This window comes from Cervus canadensis, chromosome 14 (assembly GCF_019320065.1).
Source record: "Cervus canadensis isolate Bull #8, Minnesota chromosome 14, ASM1932006v1, whole genome shotgun sequence".
In the NCBI taxonomy this organism is placed as follows: Eukaryota; Metazoa; Chordata; class Mammalia; order Artiodactyla; family Cervidae; genus Cervus; species Cervus canadensis.
This window is the reverse complement of record NC_057399.1, coordinates 30,553,007-30,566,758: the sequence shown is the minus strand read 5'-3', so window position 1 is coordinate 30,566,758 and position 13,752 is coordinate 30,553,007. Positions and strand designations below refer to the sequence as shown.

The 13,752-nt window shown below is 41.8% G+C and overlaps 1 protein-coding gene across 10 annotated transcripts in view; it reads left to right on the top strand.

The window, feature by feature from the left end:
- Nucleotides 1-7,936, top strand: part of PUM3 (pumilio RNA binding family member 3) — a 51,049-nt gene extending 43,113 nt beyond the window's left edge. For 6 of the 10 annotated variants that reach the window (XM_043486884.1, XM_043486883.1, XM_043486877.1 and 3 more), the window contains 4 exons: nt 261-483; nt 2,312-2,399; nt 4,688-4,790; nt 7,634-7,936. In XM_043486884.1, coding sequence (XP_043342819.1) covers nt 261-483; nt 2,312-2,399; nt 4,688-4,790; nt 7,634-7,766 — 547 coding nt within the window. In that variant the 3' untranslated portion in view covers nt 7,767-7,936. The remainder of the gene's footprint in view (nt 1-260; nt 484-2,311; nt 2,400-4,687; nt 4,791-7,633) is intronic. The other 4 variants (XM_043486881.1, XM_043486879.1, XM_043486882.1 and 1 more) reach the window with 1 other exon arrangement.
- Nucleotides 7,937-13,752: the final 5,816 nt, after the last annotated feature.

The window sequence follows — 13,752 nt, the reverse complement described above, 5'->3', positions numbered from 1 at the left end:
TGTGTGTGTGTGTGTGTGTTACACAAGGCGAGCTTCACTTACTGAGTGTCCATTCTGTGCCAGGCACTATTTGGATCCTGGGGACCCAAAAATGAAAACTATCCCACCCTCCAATTGCTTATCCATATGCATAGCAGAAATCAGACAATTATAGCAGAGCAGGACATTAGCTCTTAAAAGCCTTAGAGGTTTCTGTATGAGGAAAGCATTAACTCTGCTATTCATCTTCCCTTGATTCTTCATTCATCATGTTCCCACAGTAAGAAAGACACAGAGATCCGCAGACGAGAGCTCTTAGAGTCCATTTCTCCAGCTTTGGTAAGCTACCTGCAGGGACACGCCCAGGAGGTGGTCCTGGATAAGTCTGCATGCGTGCTGGTGGCTGACATCCTGGGCACTGCCACGGGAGACGTGCAGCCTGCCATGGACGCCGTCGCCAGCTTGGCAGCAGCAGAACTACATCCCGGCGGCAAGGACGGAGAGGTGAGATGCCACCGTGAGACGGGCGGGACAGCTGCTTTGGCCACAGAAACTCCCATCTCTGGGAACACTGCTAGAAAGAGCCTTTTAATGATCATTCACTCACCTCCTATCTACAGTACATTAATGCTGTTAACACTCACTTTAATACTCACTGTCTTTTGATGACTCTACATTATCTGCAGAGTAAAAACAGACTCCTGTTGATGTTGTCCATGACTGACCCAGGCTGCCTTTCCAGCATTCTCAGTGTTCTTAATTCAGTTTAGAATTTGCTGTGGACTTTTGTAGTTCTTCATTTCTGTGTACTTCTTTTCTCAGTCGCAAGTGCTGCCCATACTTCCATTTACCTGCACTCTTCCTGCAGAAACTGCCTTATTCATCCTTCCGAGTCCTCAGAATCCTTCTCCATGAAGTCTTTCTTAATTCCCTCTCAAGCAGAAACTCTGTGCTCTTTCCTTTTTTTTTTTTTAACTATTATTTATTTTTGGCTGCGTTGGTCTTTGTTGCTGTGTGCAGGCTTTCTCCAGTTGGAGCGAGCAGGAGCTACTCTCTAGTTGCAATGCACAGGGTTTCCATTGTTGCAGAGCACAGGCTGTAGGTGAGTGGGTTTCAGCAGTTAGGGTGCACAAGCTTAGTTGCCCCATTGGCACACGGTATCTTAGTTCCCAGACCAGGAGTTGGACCCATGTCCCATGCATAGACAGGCAGACTTTTAGCCACTGGACCATCAGGAAAATCCTCTATGCTCTTTCTGATTGCTCTTGCTTATGTTATTTGGGCCTTGTATCATTCTGTCTTGTATCTCAAGTTTATCGGTTCATGCACCAGTTATGTGCTAGGCAGTGGCCCACACTCCCCCTACCCCCACCTAAAACAGAGAATGCCATTTGGGGAAACATAGTTAAATAAATATGTGTACACAAATCATTATATACGAACGGGAACCAACTTGTCCTCAGAGGACTTCCCAGGGCAGTGAGACCCAGAAGATGGGTAGATGAGTGAAGGAAGAAGATTCTAGGTAGAGAGAAGAGCCATGTGTGGCCTCCTGGAGGAAGTAAAGAGCTCGGCAGGTTTGAGAACAGCAGGCACAGGGGGCTGGAAATCAGTGAGCAGAGGGAAGGGGAAGGCAGAAGCCAGATTCTGCTGGGGCCTCGTCCTGTGCAGGTTTGTGAGCTCCTGATGGAAAGACATGTTTGGGGAGCCGACCGTTGTCTAACACAAGAGATGCGGAAAGAAATGAGCCGGAGGTCTTAGAGATGCCCTGACTCCTGCCATCATGGAGCAGATCCTGTTAACAAATTGGGACGATGCATGTGTCTTGAAAGTTCCTCTGTATGGAGATAGAGCTTGTCTCCCACACTGGACACGGAGAGGTTGATCTCTATGCAAACAGTTCATATGGCCCTTGAAAAGGAGGGAGGGTAAGCTGAAGGATGGTTTCCTATCCTGCTCACCAGGCAGCACTCCTCAGGCACCTGTACTTAGACATCGTTCAACATCGAGTTTCAGTGTTTCCATGTGTTGCTCCTCAGAACTGCATATGATGATCTGAAAAGTGGTTTGTGTGATCTTAAGACGAGCCGAGTGGTAGAGCTGTTCAATCTGGAGCTTGTGAAGCTGAGTGTGAGCTGTGTTATCTTGAATAACTGTCTTCATTTCGGTTGGGGTTGGAGTAGGTCTTTTCTCTCCAGGAGTAGTAGTCATTCTCAGTAAAGACCTCTTAAGCCTTGTGGAACTTTTAGCTCGCCTGAGACCTTATCCATATGTGGTGATATCAGGTGGATGAAGGCAGCTTCTTAATTAATGTGTTTTTGACCTCTCACAGCTTCACATAGCAGAACATCCTGCTGGACATTTGGTTCTGAAGTGGTTAATCGAGCAAGATAAAAAGATGAAAGAACGTGGAAGAGAAGGTAGGCTGTGCAGCTTGACCTCTTCTGGTATTGTATGTGAAATTTCAGTAATGTTTGGCATCCTTGAACTTTATGCTGGTCATTTAAGCTCAGATGAAAGCTTGTTGCGTCTTCAGACATGATGTCTGTAAGAAATGATTTAGTGGTTACTGCTTTTTCCCCTGGAGATATGTCTCCTTGAATCCTTCCATTTTCTTTCCCTTTCCCACCCTCCCTCCCTCTTCTACTACTTCAGACCTCCAAACAGGCTTGTCCAGTGCATTAAAATGCCATTTGGTTCTTTGAGGATGGTGAGAGCTGAGTAGGAGGGCCCGTTTGTGAGTATTATCACCCCAATTGAAAAACATATTTATCTCTAGTTTTGAGGAAAGGATAACTAGAAGAAAATTACCCTTATCAGAGATTTTGAACTGATGCCAATTTGGCCTTGGAATACATATGACCAAAGAGCAAGCCAGTCCTTGGCACTTCATGGTTTTTCATAAACCTTACAGCTGCTCTGTAGAAACTCAGCTCCCCAGGAGGACAGTATCTTTTATCTAAGTGAGAAGTTGCATGTCCTTCCCCTGTCAGTCCTGTCTCTTTGACCAGACCTTCTCTTTCTAAATTCAAACTCGATTCAGACTCTATTTTAGCCACTAAAGAGATTTCCTCCCGCTGAGTTAAAACAGTTTGGGCTTTCTATTACTGTGTCTGGAAAAAGTGACAGATCATGAATTTATGTCTTGAGGCAAGTTGCAGTGCTGATGGCTAGCAAGGCAATCACTGAGGCAGTAGAGCTGTCACTTCTCACTCTGTCTTTAAGAAGATAGACTTGGCCCTATTTCTCACTGTAACTTTTTTTTTAATAAAAAAATCTTCTTGTAATAAACTTTGAAGAAAAAATAATATATTGAATCATCATCTTCATTATTAAAAAGTTGATACATAGTTGAGCTGAGTTTATGTCAGAAAAAGTTTTCTTGCTTTTAAAATGTGAAGAATTTTCTAGTGACTTTTCTCCTTATTTCAATTGCACTGGCAACCCTAAAACACATCTACTTGGACTCGAAGTATTCATCATTTTCATGTAGTACCAAATGTGTGGCTAGCAGTCTTGGTTATCTGTTGATGTGTAACAAGCTGCCTCAAAACCTAGTAGTTTTCAGAACAGCAGTCAGTTGGTCGGTGTTTGGTGGAGCTCAGAAGCTCTACCCCGAGTCATCCAAGGCTGCTTGACTTGGGGTTGGAGTATCTACTTACACCATGACTGGCAGTGGCTAAGTCCAGCAGTCTCAGTCCCTCTCTCTAGCGTGCTGAGTTTCCTTACAACATAGTGGTCCAGTTTTAGGACAATGAAGTAGGTACATGGTACTTCATGATTTAGCCTCAGAAGTGATTTAAGGTCACTTGTACCATACTTTGAAGTCAGTTACAAAGGCCCACCCAGTTCACAAGAAGATACCAGTTCCACCTCTAGATGGGGAAGTGGCACTATTCTAGAAGCATACGCAGGAAAGGAGATGTTGCTGTGGCCACCTTTGGAAAATGTCATCTGCCTCACCAGCTGGTTTCTGACCCTCTTGAGCACGAGCCACAAAGAGTGAAATAGCCATAGACCCCTTGGTTTTTAAAGGTTCCTCACTATTGGATATCTTTGAATGAATTATACGTAGGACCTACCCAAGATAGCTGCCTTTACAATAGGTTGTCTCTACTTCCATCTGTACCAGATCCTGGTATTCAGTTTCTCCTTTGTCCTAGAGTTAGTCATGCTTAGATTACCCAGTGAATACGATAATATACTCCTAAAACCTTGGGAATCAGATGTACTGCAGTAACAAATGATGAATGGTATTTTTGATGGAAGAACAAAGGTTTACTGTTGTAGAGAGAAAACATAATCGTGTTCATGGCACCTTCGGAGTGAGCATTTTCCTTGAGGAGCAACTTGATTTTAACCAAACACTGCTGTTACACCTTTACTTCCTAAATAACTTTCAGATTAGGGTTAAATCATTAAATAGTACAAAGAAATGCAAACCTGACCAAGTGAGCATTTTATAAAAATTCATTGTTTCTCTTGAGTAATTACTGCTAAACATAGCTGGAGATTTGGGTCAGGGTTGAAAGAAATGGCTATATTAAAAATGTGTTATGTCAAGCTGAGCTGGAATTTTTCATGTTAAGTGATATTGGGTGAGAACTCTATTAGCTTTCTTATTAAAACATGTTTCCCACTCTAAGAGTAGTAGAGAGAGAGTGATTGGGAGTTTAAATACTGGTATATGACGTTCATGAAGTTTCAGTTTATTTTACAGGTTGTTTTGCAAAAACACTCATAGAACGTGTTGGTGTGAAGAACCTGAAGTCCTGGGCTAGTGTCAATCGAGGAGCCATTATTCTCTCTAGGTATGTAGAGTGTGTGTCTTTCCTGCTGAGGCTTCTTATCCTTAATGCCTGTTGGTGCAAAACATGGTTCTTTCACATTTATTTCTCGGTTGGAATGTCTGTTTTCAGTAGTCCAGCATTCCTCTCAGTCACCCTTGGTCTGAATTTGCCAAATATTAGAGAGTAAATATCACTTTTTCCATATGTCCTCTTTTGGATATCAAGGATCATAAAATTACGGCATTTACAAGGCATCATTTGATTGTTTCACCATATTTTTTGTTTTGACCACAGTATAATTGTATGCTTTTTTAATGAACTAGTTTTGTTCCTCTGGACTCTGATGAAGGTTTTTTTTAAATCACAACTGACTTTACATATAATTCTTTGTTTTCAACTATTCTGGATTCAAGGAGCATTTGCTATTACAGTCTACCTACTTATCTTTGTTTCTAACTAAAATGATAGAAAATTGATGATTTGTGAATTGAGACATATGGTTAACTTGTATATTTTTGCCTGGACATACGGTGAGTTTATAATTTACAGGGCATTGACATTGCCATGTATTCTGTTCCCAGATAAAACACTTCTAATAAGGATATTCATTTTAAAATAGACTCTGTGTTGTTTTAAAGCAATTACTGTTGATTTTTGCCCCCTGCTGTGTCATCAAGCTTTGGAAAAAACAGTTACCGGTTTCAGCTTGAATTTCCCATAGTATTTCACATGCAAGATCCTCTGCAATTTAATTTGTATTGTTTATACATCATATGTATTTCTTCAGTTTATGTTTTGATTTGGTACACATGTACTCACAAATATATACATTCCAAATGGGCATTCATTTTTTTTGGTTTATTAGTATCTCTAGATGCACAGGTGATATTGATCACTAGTTTATTCCTCATTAAAATTAACTCATTTTCCAGTTGATGTTGAGCAGCTGGAGTCCATTAGTTGAAACATGAATTTTTTTGACATGGATTTCATTACTAGGTGTTTGCAGTGTTAACACCTACTGACATATTCTTTCATTACACACAATTAACTAAAAATTCTGGCAGTGCCATAAAATTAATTTTTTAAGATTGATCATCAATCAGAACTCCCCCTGGGTGGATTTCAAACATGAGAAGGATATTATAGGTTTATTATGAGTACTCCTTAAAACTAAAACATGAAATATCTGAGGTTCTAAGAGAAGTGAAGCTGTAGATAAGTTAATAATTGATTATTATAATTATTTTTTATTTGGTTATAGATTATTGTCATGTGCTTGACTTGTTTGGCAAGATTCTTTGCTTGTTTATATTTTTCTTTAAACTCATGCAGTACATATATGTGTTTTTGTTTTTGGTTTGTTTGCTTTGCTGTATCTTTTTAGGAGTAAGTGGAAAAGCCTCATTCTGGGTAAACAAAAATCAGCCTTGTATGCAGTCTGAAAAATAACTCAGGGAAACATTATTCTCTAGCATTTAAATGCATGGGTTCATTCCTGGCTCACTGTGTGGCCTTGCACAAATTATTCAACTTTTCTGAGCCTTAATTTTCTTGGATGTAAAATGAGATTAATAATAATCCTAGGTTGTTAGGAAAACTAAATGAGATAATGCATACATGATGCTTAGCATTAGGTCTAATGCGTATGTTCAATAAATATTAACTTGTATTACTGTTGTGCACAATGTGACTGTGTGTTTAGCCAAGGTATATAAAATAAAAACACCGAGTGAGTCACAAGTCTGTTAGGAGGGCACCTTTCAGCTTTGCAGGTGGCAGGCAGAACTCGTTACTCATCTCCCACAAGCATTGGAATGCTGTTGGGGGCTGCTGATTTCCCCTCCTCTCTATGGACATTCTGGAAATATTGCAGCCAGGATCTTTCAAAAGTGCCAAGTGATTACTTTCTAGGATGTACTTCAGTGGTCAGTAAATGTGGTCATGAGGAAGTCAGGGGAGAATAAGAAATTCAGCCCTGGTGTTTGGCGACAGAGTGCCTGTGACCTGGCCCCTATCTAGAGAAAGGGGCCTACTTGTTGCCAGCCTGCAGGGCTCCGCTCACCTGGGCTAGAGTGCCCCAGCAAGGTCTCAGAGAGCAGAGCTGACCTTATCTTATTCAGTGACTCACATCGATCGAGTACTTAGCTACGTGTCAGGCTCTGGCTAGGTGCTTTAGGTACGAGATCATGTGAGCCTCAGAAAACAACCCTGTGAGGTAGAAGGTGGATTCTTTTGTTGATTCCATTCTAGAGGCCAGCAAGTTGCAGCCTTTGAGAATTTTAATGCACGCTTTTGGTTGTATAGTTACTAGAGTGTCAGAGGTATTTTTCAAATCTGTACAGGTAAGGTCTAGGGTAAAGCTCGTCGCCCCTTCATTCAATGTTTTAGCAACAGAGTGCAGCGAGAAGGCCACTCATTAACTGCTTCCCTCTTACGCGGCCCACCTCCCTCCATGCACACCTACCTGCAGATGTGGACTCAGCTACTCAGTAAGCACTTCTTGACTGTCTGCTCTATACCACAGTGCCATGGGATAGATAAAACACAGGGTCTTTGCTCTTCTTGAGCTTATCTAGGTGGAGAAGGCAAGATAAAATAAATGTAATAAACAATCTTAATGCAGCGTGTTCCGTCCTAAGACAAAGTAAAAGCAGGACAAGCTATGTGGTTTTAGAATAGACTTCTAGCCCTCATCATTCGTCTGATGAATGAAAAAAAAAAAACATATTTATAGATATAAGACTTCTCTCACATGTCAGTGAATTTTTTACAGTGTGTGTGAAGGTAGTATTTGCAGACCAATCTAAGAGGCTTTATGAAATACATTTTTGTTGTTGTTTATTTCTGTCTTCTCTCTTCAGCCTTCTCCAGAGTTCTGATCAAGAAGTTGCAAATAAAGTCAAAGCTGGACTGAAAAGCCTGATTCCTGCCTTGGAAAAACGCAAAAACACCAGCAAAGGAATAGAAATGCTACTTGAAAAACTGACTGCCTAGGTGGAAACAGTTAAGAACAAGTTGGAATCATTTTTCTTGTTCTGTTTTCCAGTGCAGGAAAGAAGGGCTAGGGTCCATCTTACTGGTAATTTGGGTGCTCTGTATATGTTTCTTCTTTGTATAAGAATCTATTTATAAAATGGTTTCTAAAAATGGCCTTTTTAAGAAAACAATCTCAGCCTTTTCTTTTATCATGTTGAATAGTAAGCAAGTCACAATGGAAAAGGATTGACAGTCATACACAAGGACCAAACAAATTCATATGAGGTAGTTGTATGCATTGATTCAGGGGGAAAGACACCTTTAGTGAACAGGAGTCTGAGAGGACTTCTTGGAGGAGGAGGAATCAGAGAGCTTCAGATGAGGCCATGTGTGAGTGCTCAGTCGCTCAGTTGTACCACGTCTGACTTTTTGTGACCCCACCGCATGAACCGTAGCCCACCGGGTTTCTCTGTCTCTGGGATTCTTCTGGTGAGAATGCTGGAGTAGGTTGTCATTTCCTCCTCCAGGGGATCTTCGCAAGGATGTGGTGGATGAGAGCCACGGAGAGTCCTTGGTGGGAGCAGTGCTTCAGGAACCATTGGGGCCCAAGGGGCACAGGGATGGGGCCTCCCTACATCTAGGGCAGCTGCATTCCCAGCTGCCTGATAGATTGGACACCGTGTTAGATTTTGTTAGAAACAAGCAACTGCAGTAAATTAAGATTTGTAGGGGAAAATGTGCTGGGTGAATTAAAGGATCATGCAGGGTAGCAGTGTGAATATCAGGGTCACAGGGAAAATCTTCCTGTCTTTGAAATTGGGCCTTCCAGCTCTTTCTAATGAGACACTTTCTTTTGGAACTTTTCCCTAAAGTAGTTGAGGCCTCCAGAGTTTGAGTTAGAAGGAAGGTTATGCAGATTTGTTAATAATGCAGCAGTTTGAATTTAAGTACAAGTCGGCTGTTTGAATTTTAAAACTACACTTGACTCCCAAGGAACCAAACTTGGAAGGGTTGGTAGACCTTGGAAGGGTTCGTAGTCAGGCTCACGTAGCCCTGCCTAGGAATACTGACTGCTTTTGAAACCAGCTTCAGTGCTTTCTCTAAGTAGTCTGCTATAACAGCGCACCCACTTCATTCTGCGCCAGGGTTACACCTGAGAACAGCTGAGCCTTTCCTGCCAGACTGCCAGGTCCCAGGACTACTTCCAACACAGGAGATGTCGCCTGCTGCCCTTTCTGGCAGGTGCCTTGAAAAGAGCCTATGACCGTGGTTCTCTTTTGTGTAGATTGTCTACCTACCCACGCCCCCATCCCCACTCCCAACTGGGCCTAAGGGTGGAGATGAACTGCTGGGTCTGGGGTGGGGTGATGAAATATAATGGGGAAGAAGCTTGCTTTTGTTTGACCAGTGTATTGTGAGTTTGTTTTCCATATAATGGGCCCATTTAGAAAGAGAGGGGGACAAAACTCTGCTATTTGTTCCATCTATAAGACTAAAATAAAATAACATCCGCAGTTTTGAACGTGAAGAGTATTAGGAAGCATATATCAAAAACAGAAACCCTTTGTCTGCCCTACTCCTTTTCACTCTTGGCCTTGTCCTCCCCAGAAGCAACTTTCAGTTCTTTTTTAGCTCTGCTAGGTGTTTAAACAAAATTTTTGAGGTTTTAAAATATATATATGTTTTAAACATTTTCTTTTAACTTCCTATTATGGCAAAATACAGAGTGAGACCTTTCACCACCATTGTTCCCCTACTTCTTTTCTTTCCATTTCCCAATAGAATTGCATCATTCTTGAAAAATTGGTGATCAGTTTATATAATTATGCTGATGTCAGTTCTTAAATACTGAAGGAAGTAATGAACTGTCATGACGTTTCCTATACTAATTTCTTTTTCCTGGGATTAATAAATTGCCTCGTTTATTTTTATTTATTTTCTTTCCTGCATTCCTATTATTTTTCTCAAACTGTCCATCAGAATTGTTTAAACTCTTCTCCAGCAGGCCCCCTTTTCCTCTATTTTTTTTCAGCCTGGCAAGGCTCCCATGTCACTGGGGTGTCTACCCTTTTCCCCATGGCTCTGATATGTCCCTCATGTGCTTCAGGTGGGTCAGAAATGTGCTGAGATTTTAACAGCTTCAACCCTTACTCCACGAAGCCATTACACACATCTCCTTGATTAGTTCACATCAGTGTTCTTTTGCAAACTAATCCCAGGGGCCCTTCCCTTAAGTCAGTGATGGGTTTAAGGAGGGCCTTGACCAATATGCTTCTCAGAGGAGAAGTATATTCCTGGGACAGTTTCCTTTGGTCTCAGGCCCACAAGGAACAGAGTCCCCTTCCTGCTGACTGACTTCAGTATATGCAGAAAGCACACTGGGGGTGGTGGAGCAGAAGGTTGAAGAATCTGAAACTTTGATGGTGAACTGCTGAATAATCAACTGCCCTACTACTGAACTTCCTGCTACGTGAGAGAATTAACTTTTATTTATCACTTAGGCCATTTCGAGTTGAATCTTTGGAAATTTGCAGCCCAAAGTGTGCTTATCTTTCACTGAATAGTAATATCCACCCTGTCCAGTACATCAAGTCAACTGGCAGACACCTCTCCTGGAGCCAGCTGGCTTTCATCCTGGGCCTTCCGTTCATGTCTCTTATGGAAAGCCCATTTCCAGGATCCCATGCATTTCATCTTCTTGCTTAACATCCTCTTTTGAATGGGGCACAGTCTCTAGTAGCTTCCTGAGAAAGAATGCATATGTGGTCACAATTTAAAGTCTGAATGTCTTTATTCTACCTTTTCACATCTGAGCACCTATTTTAGCTGGTTATAGAATTCTAGTTTGAAATTAATTTTGCTGTGGAATTTTGAAGACATGGATCAGTATTTCCTTCAGCTTGCAGAGTGACTGGAAATTCAGTACCATTCTTATTCTCAGTCTTTTGTGTGGCCTCTTTTGGAGGGATGAGAGGGTTTTCTCTGAAAGGTTTCAGGACTGTATCGCCAGCCTCCTCGTATTTCAGGATCTTGGCATTGCTATCTATTGTGTGTGACCTGCTCTTCATTCTTCATACTGGGTGCTTGTTTAGGGTTTTCGTTGGAGAAGGCAAGCCCTCCCATCCAGGGGCTGTGTTTGTATTATCTCCCTAACGCCTACTTCCTCCAACCCTGTTTTCTCTATTATTTGTCTTTGAAGCTCCTGTTTTGCAGATTTTGAATGCTGATTTGATCTGCAAATTTTTTCTTTCAATTCTTTGGCCTTTTGATTTGCTTTCTGGGTGAAATATTTCCTCCACTTTTTCTTTCAGCCCTTCCATTGTCTTTTATGTTCATTTTGTTTTACTTTGCTTTGTCTTTTTTCTGGTGTCTGCACTTTTTATTTTGGTCTCTCACATTTGAGAGCTTCTGGGAGAGATCTTTGGCTTTCCTTTATATATATGTATGTGGGCCCAACCACTCAGTCATGTCTGACTCTCTGTGACCCCATGGACCATAGCCTGCAAGGCTCCTCTGCCCATAGAATTTTCCAGGCAAGAATACTGGAGTGGATTGCCATTTCCTCCTCCAGGGGATCTTCCTGACCCAGGGATCAAACCTGCGTCTCCTCCTTATGTATGTAAAGCCCCCCTTTATATACATAACACCGCTAAAACTGATCAGATAAATGCAGGACCTTCTGGAGTGTTGACAGTTCGTTGCACAGGTGATGAGATGTGGCTGCTGCTGTTGGACTGGAGTCCTCCGTGTGTTGGGATCTGTAGGGCTTCTGTTTGGACCTTTCGGTGCCTAGAGGAGATGCCAGCTGGCAGCCAGAATTCTGGTTGCTCAGCACTGTTCAGGTCTTCCTTCACCGACCTGTTTTGCATACAGTGCCTATCTGTCATGCTCTCTTGTATCTGGGACCCCATAGCTTGGAGAAACTGAACCACTGGAATCCACAAAATAAACTCAGTCTTTTGCCATTGTGTGGAGTGGTAGCCTGTTTGAGCCAATCCCCCGTTTTCATCCTAGGCCTCACCCCAGCTCTTTCCAGTACTTAGCACCTCTTCTTGCTGAAATTTTCTGTAATCACAGAGAGAATTAGCCTGCTTCTCTGCATGTACCTGCTATTCAGCTTTCTGGGCCCTGCTACTTTCCCCACAACTTCCTCTTCTTCCAGATATTTGTTGCTGTTGTTCAGTGACTGATGACTTCTCTCCTGTTTCCACTGTTGTTTTAACTTTATACTATTTTTATTTAATCTTAACAGAAATCAACAGATGGTTTTAACCACATTGAGAACAACCTACCTGACTGAATGGAGGCTGTATTTTCCATGGAAAAGTTCACTGGATTTGAGAAATGTTTTTAATTTTAAATTTTAACTTTTGTAGTTTTCAGATTGCACTTCTATCCTTTTCTCGGGGATTTAACAGACCTGGAAGAAAGGAGAATCTGTTCCCCTTCCAGTTCAGTTCAGTTGGTCAGTCATGTCTGACTCTTTGCGACCCCATGAACTGCAGCACGCCAGGCCTCCCTGTCCATCACCAACTCCCAGAGTTTACCCAAACCCATGTCCATTGAGTTGGTGATGCCATCCAACCATCTCATCCTCTGTTGTCCCCTTCTCCTCCTGTCCTCAATCTTTCCCAGCATCAGGGTCTTCTCAAATGAGTTAGCTCTTTGCATCAGGTGGTCAAAATATTGGAGTTTCAGCTTCAACCTCAGTCCCACCAATGAACACCCAGGACTGATCTCCTTTAGGATGGACTGGTTGGATCTCCTTGCAGTCCAAGGGACTCTCAAGAGTCTTCTCCAACACCACAGTTCAAAAGCATCAATTCTTTGGCACTCAGCTTTCTTTATAGTCCAACTCTCACATCCATACATGACCACTGGAAAAACCATAGCCTTGACTAGACAGATCTTTGTTGGCAAAGTAATGTCTCTGCTTTTTAATATGCTGTCTAGGTTGGTCATAACTTTCCTTCCAAGGAGTAAGTGTCTTTTAATTTTATGGCTGCAATCACCATCTGCAGTGATTTTGGAGCCCCCAAAAGTAAAGTCAGCCACTATTTCCACTGTTTCCCCATCTATTTGCCATGAAGTGATGGGACTGGGTGCCATGATCTTAGTTTTCTGAATGTTGAGCTTTAAGCCAACTTTTTCACTCTCCTCCCTCACTTTCATGAAGAGGCTCTTTAGTTCTTCACTTTCTGCCATAAGGGTGGTGTTATCTGCATATCTGAGGTTATGGATATTTCTTCCAGCAGTCTTGATTCCAGCTTGTGCTTCCTCCAGCCCAGCGTTTCTCATGATGTACTCTGCATATAAGTTAAATAAGCAGGGTGACAATATACAGCCTTGAGGTACTCCTTTTCCTATTTGGAGCCAGTCTGTTATTCTATGTCCAGTTCTAACTGTTGCTTCCTGACCTTTAAGGCTAGGTTAATCCCCTTTAAGATTGGGGTAGTGTGTGTTGGGGTAGTGTGTGTTAGCCTAGTGGAATCAGGCTCCCTGCGTGCAAAGGGTAGGTTCTTTAAAACTGTCATGGCACTTCTGTTTCTATTTGCAGTGAAGTTTTGAAAAGGTTACATCTTAATTAGAGCAGGTTAGTCACTCTTAAGAGTATGTCTTACAAATACAGGACTATGTGTTTATTTTTAAAATAATGGTTAAGAGAGGACAAGGTCTCAGAAAAAGGAGCAACCATTTACACCGAACCACTAATCAAACTTTTTATATTAAAATTAATGAACTTGGGACTTCCCTGGTGGTCCAGTAGCTAAGACTGTGTTCTCTTAATGCTGGGGGCCCAGGTTCAATCTCTCATCAGGGAACTAGATCCCACCTGCTGCAACTTAACAGCCAGAGCAACATATATAAGTAAATAAACATTTAGAAAAAAAAAAAAAGCTAATGGACTTAAATCAACAAACATAAAAATCTGCCCCTTAAACTTTTTTTTTCCACTTCTGAACTGTTGAACCTTAGGAAACTAGGTTTATAATCATCTCCATCT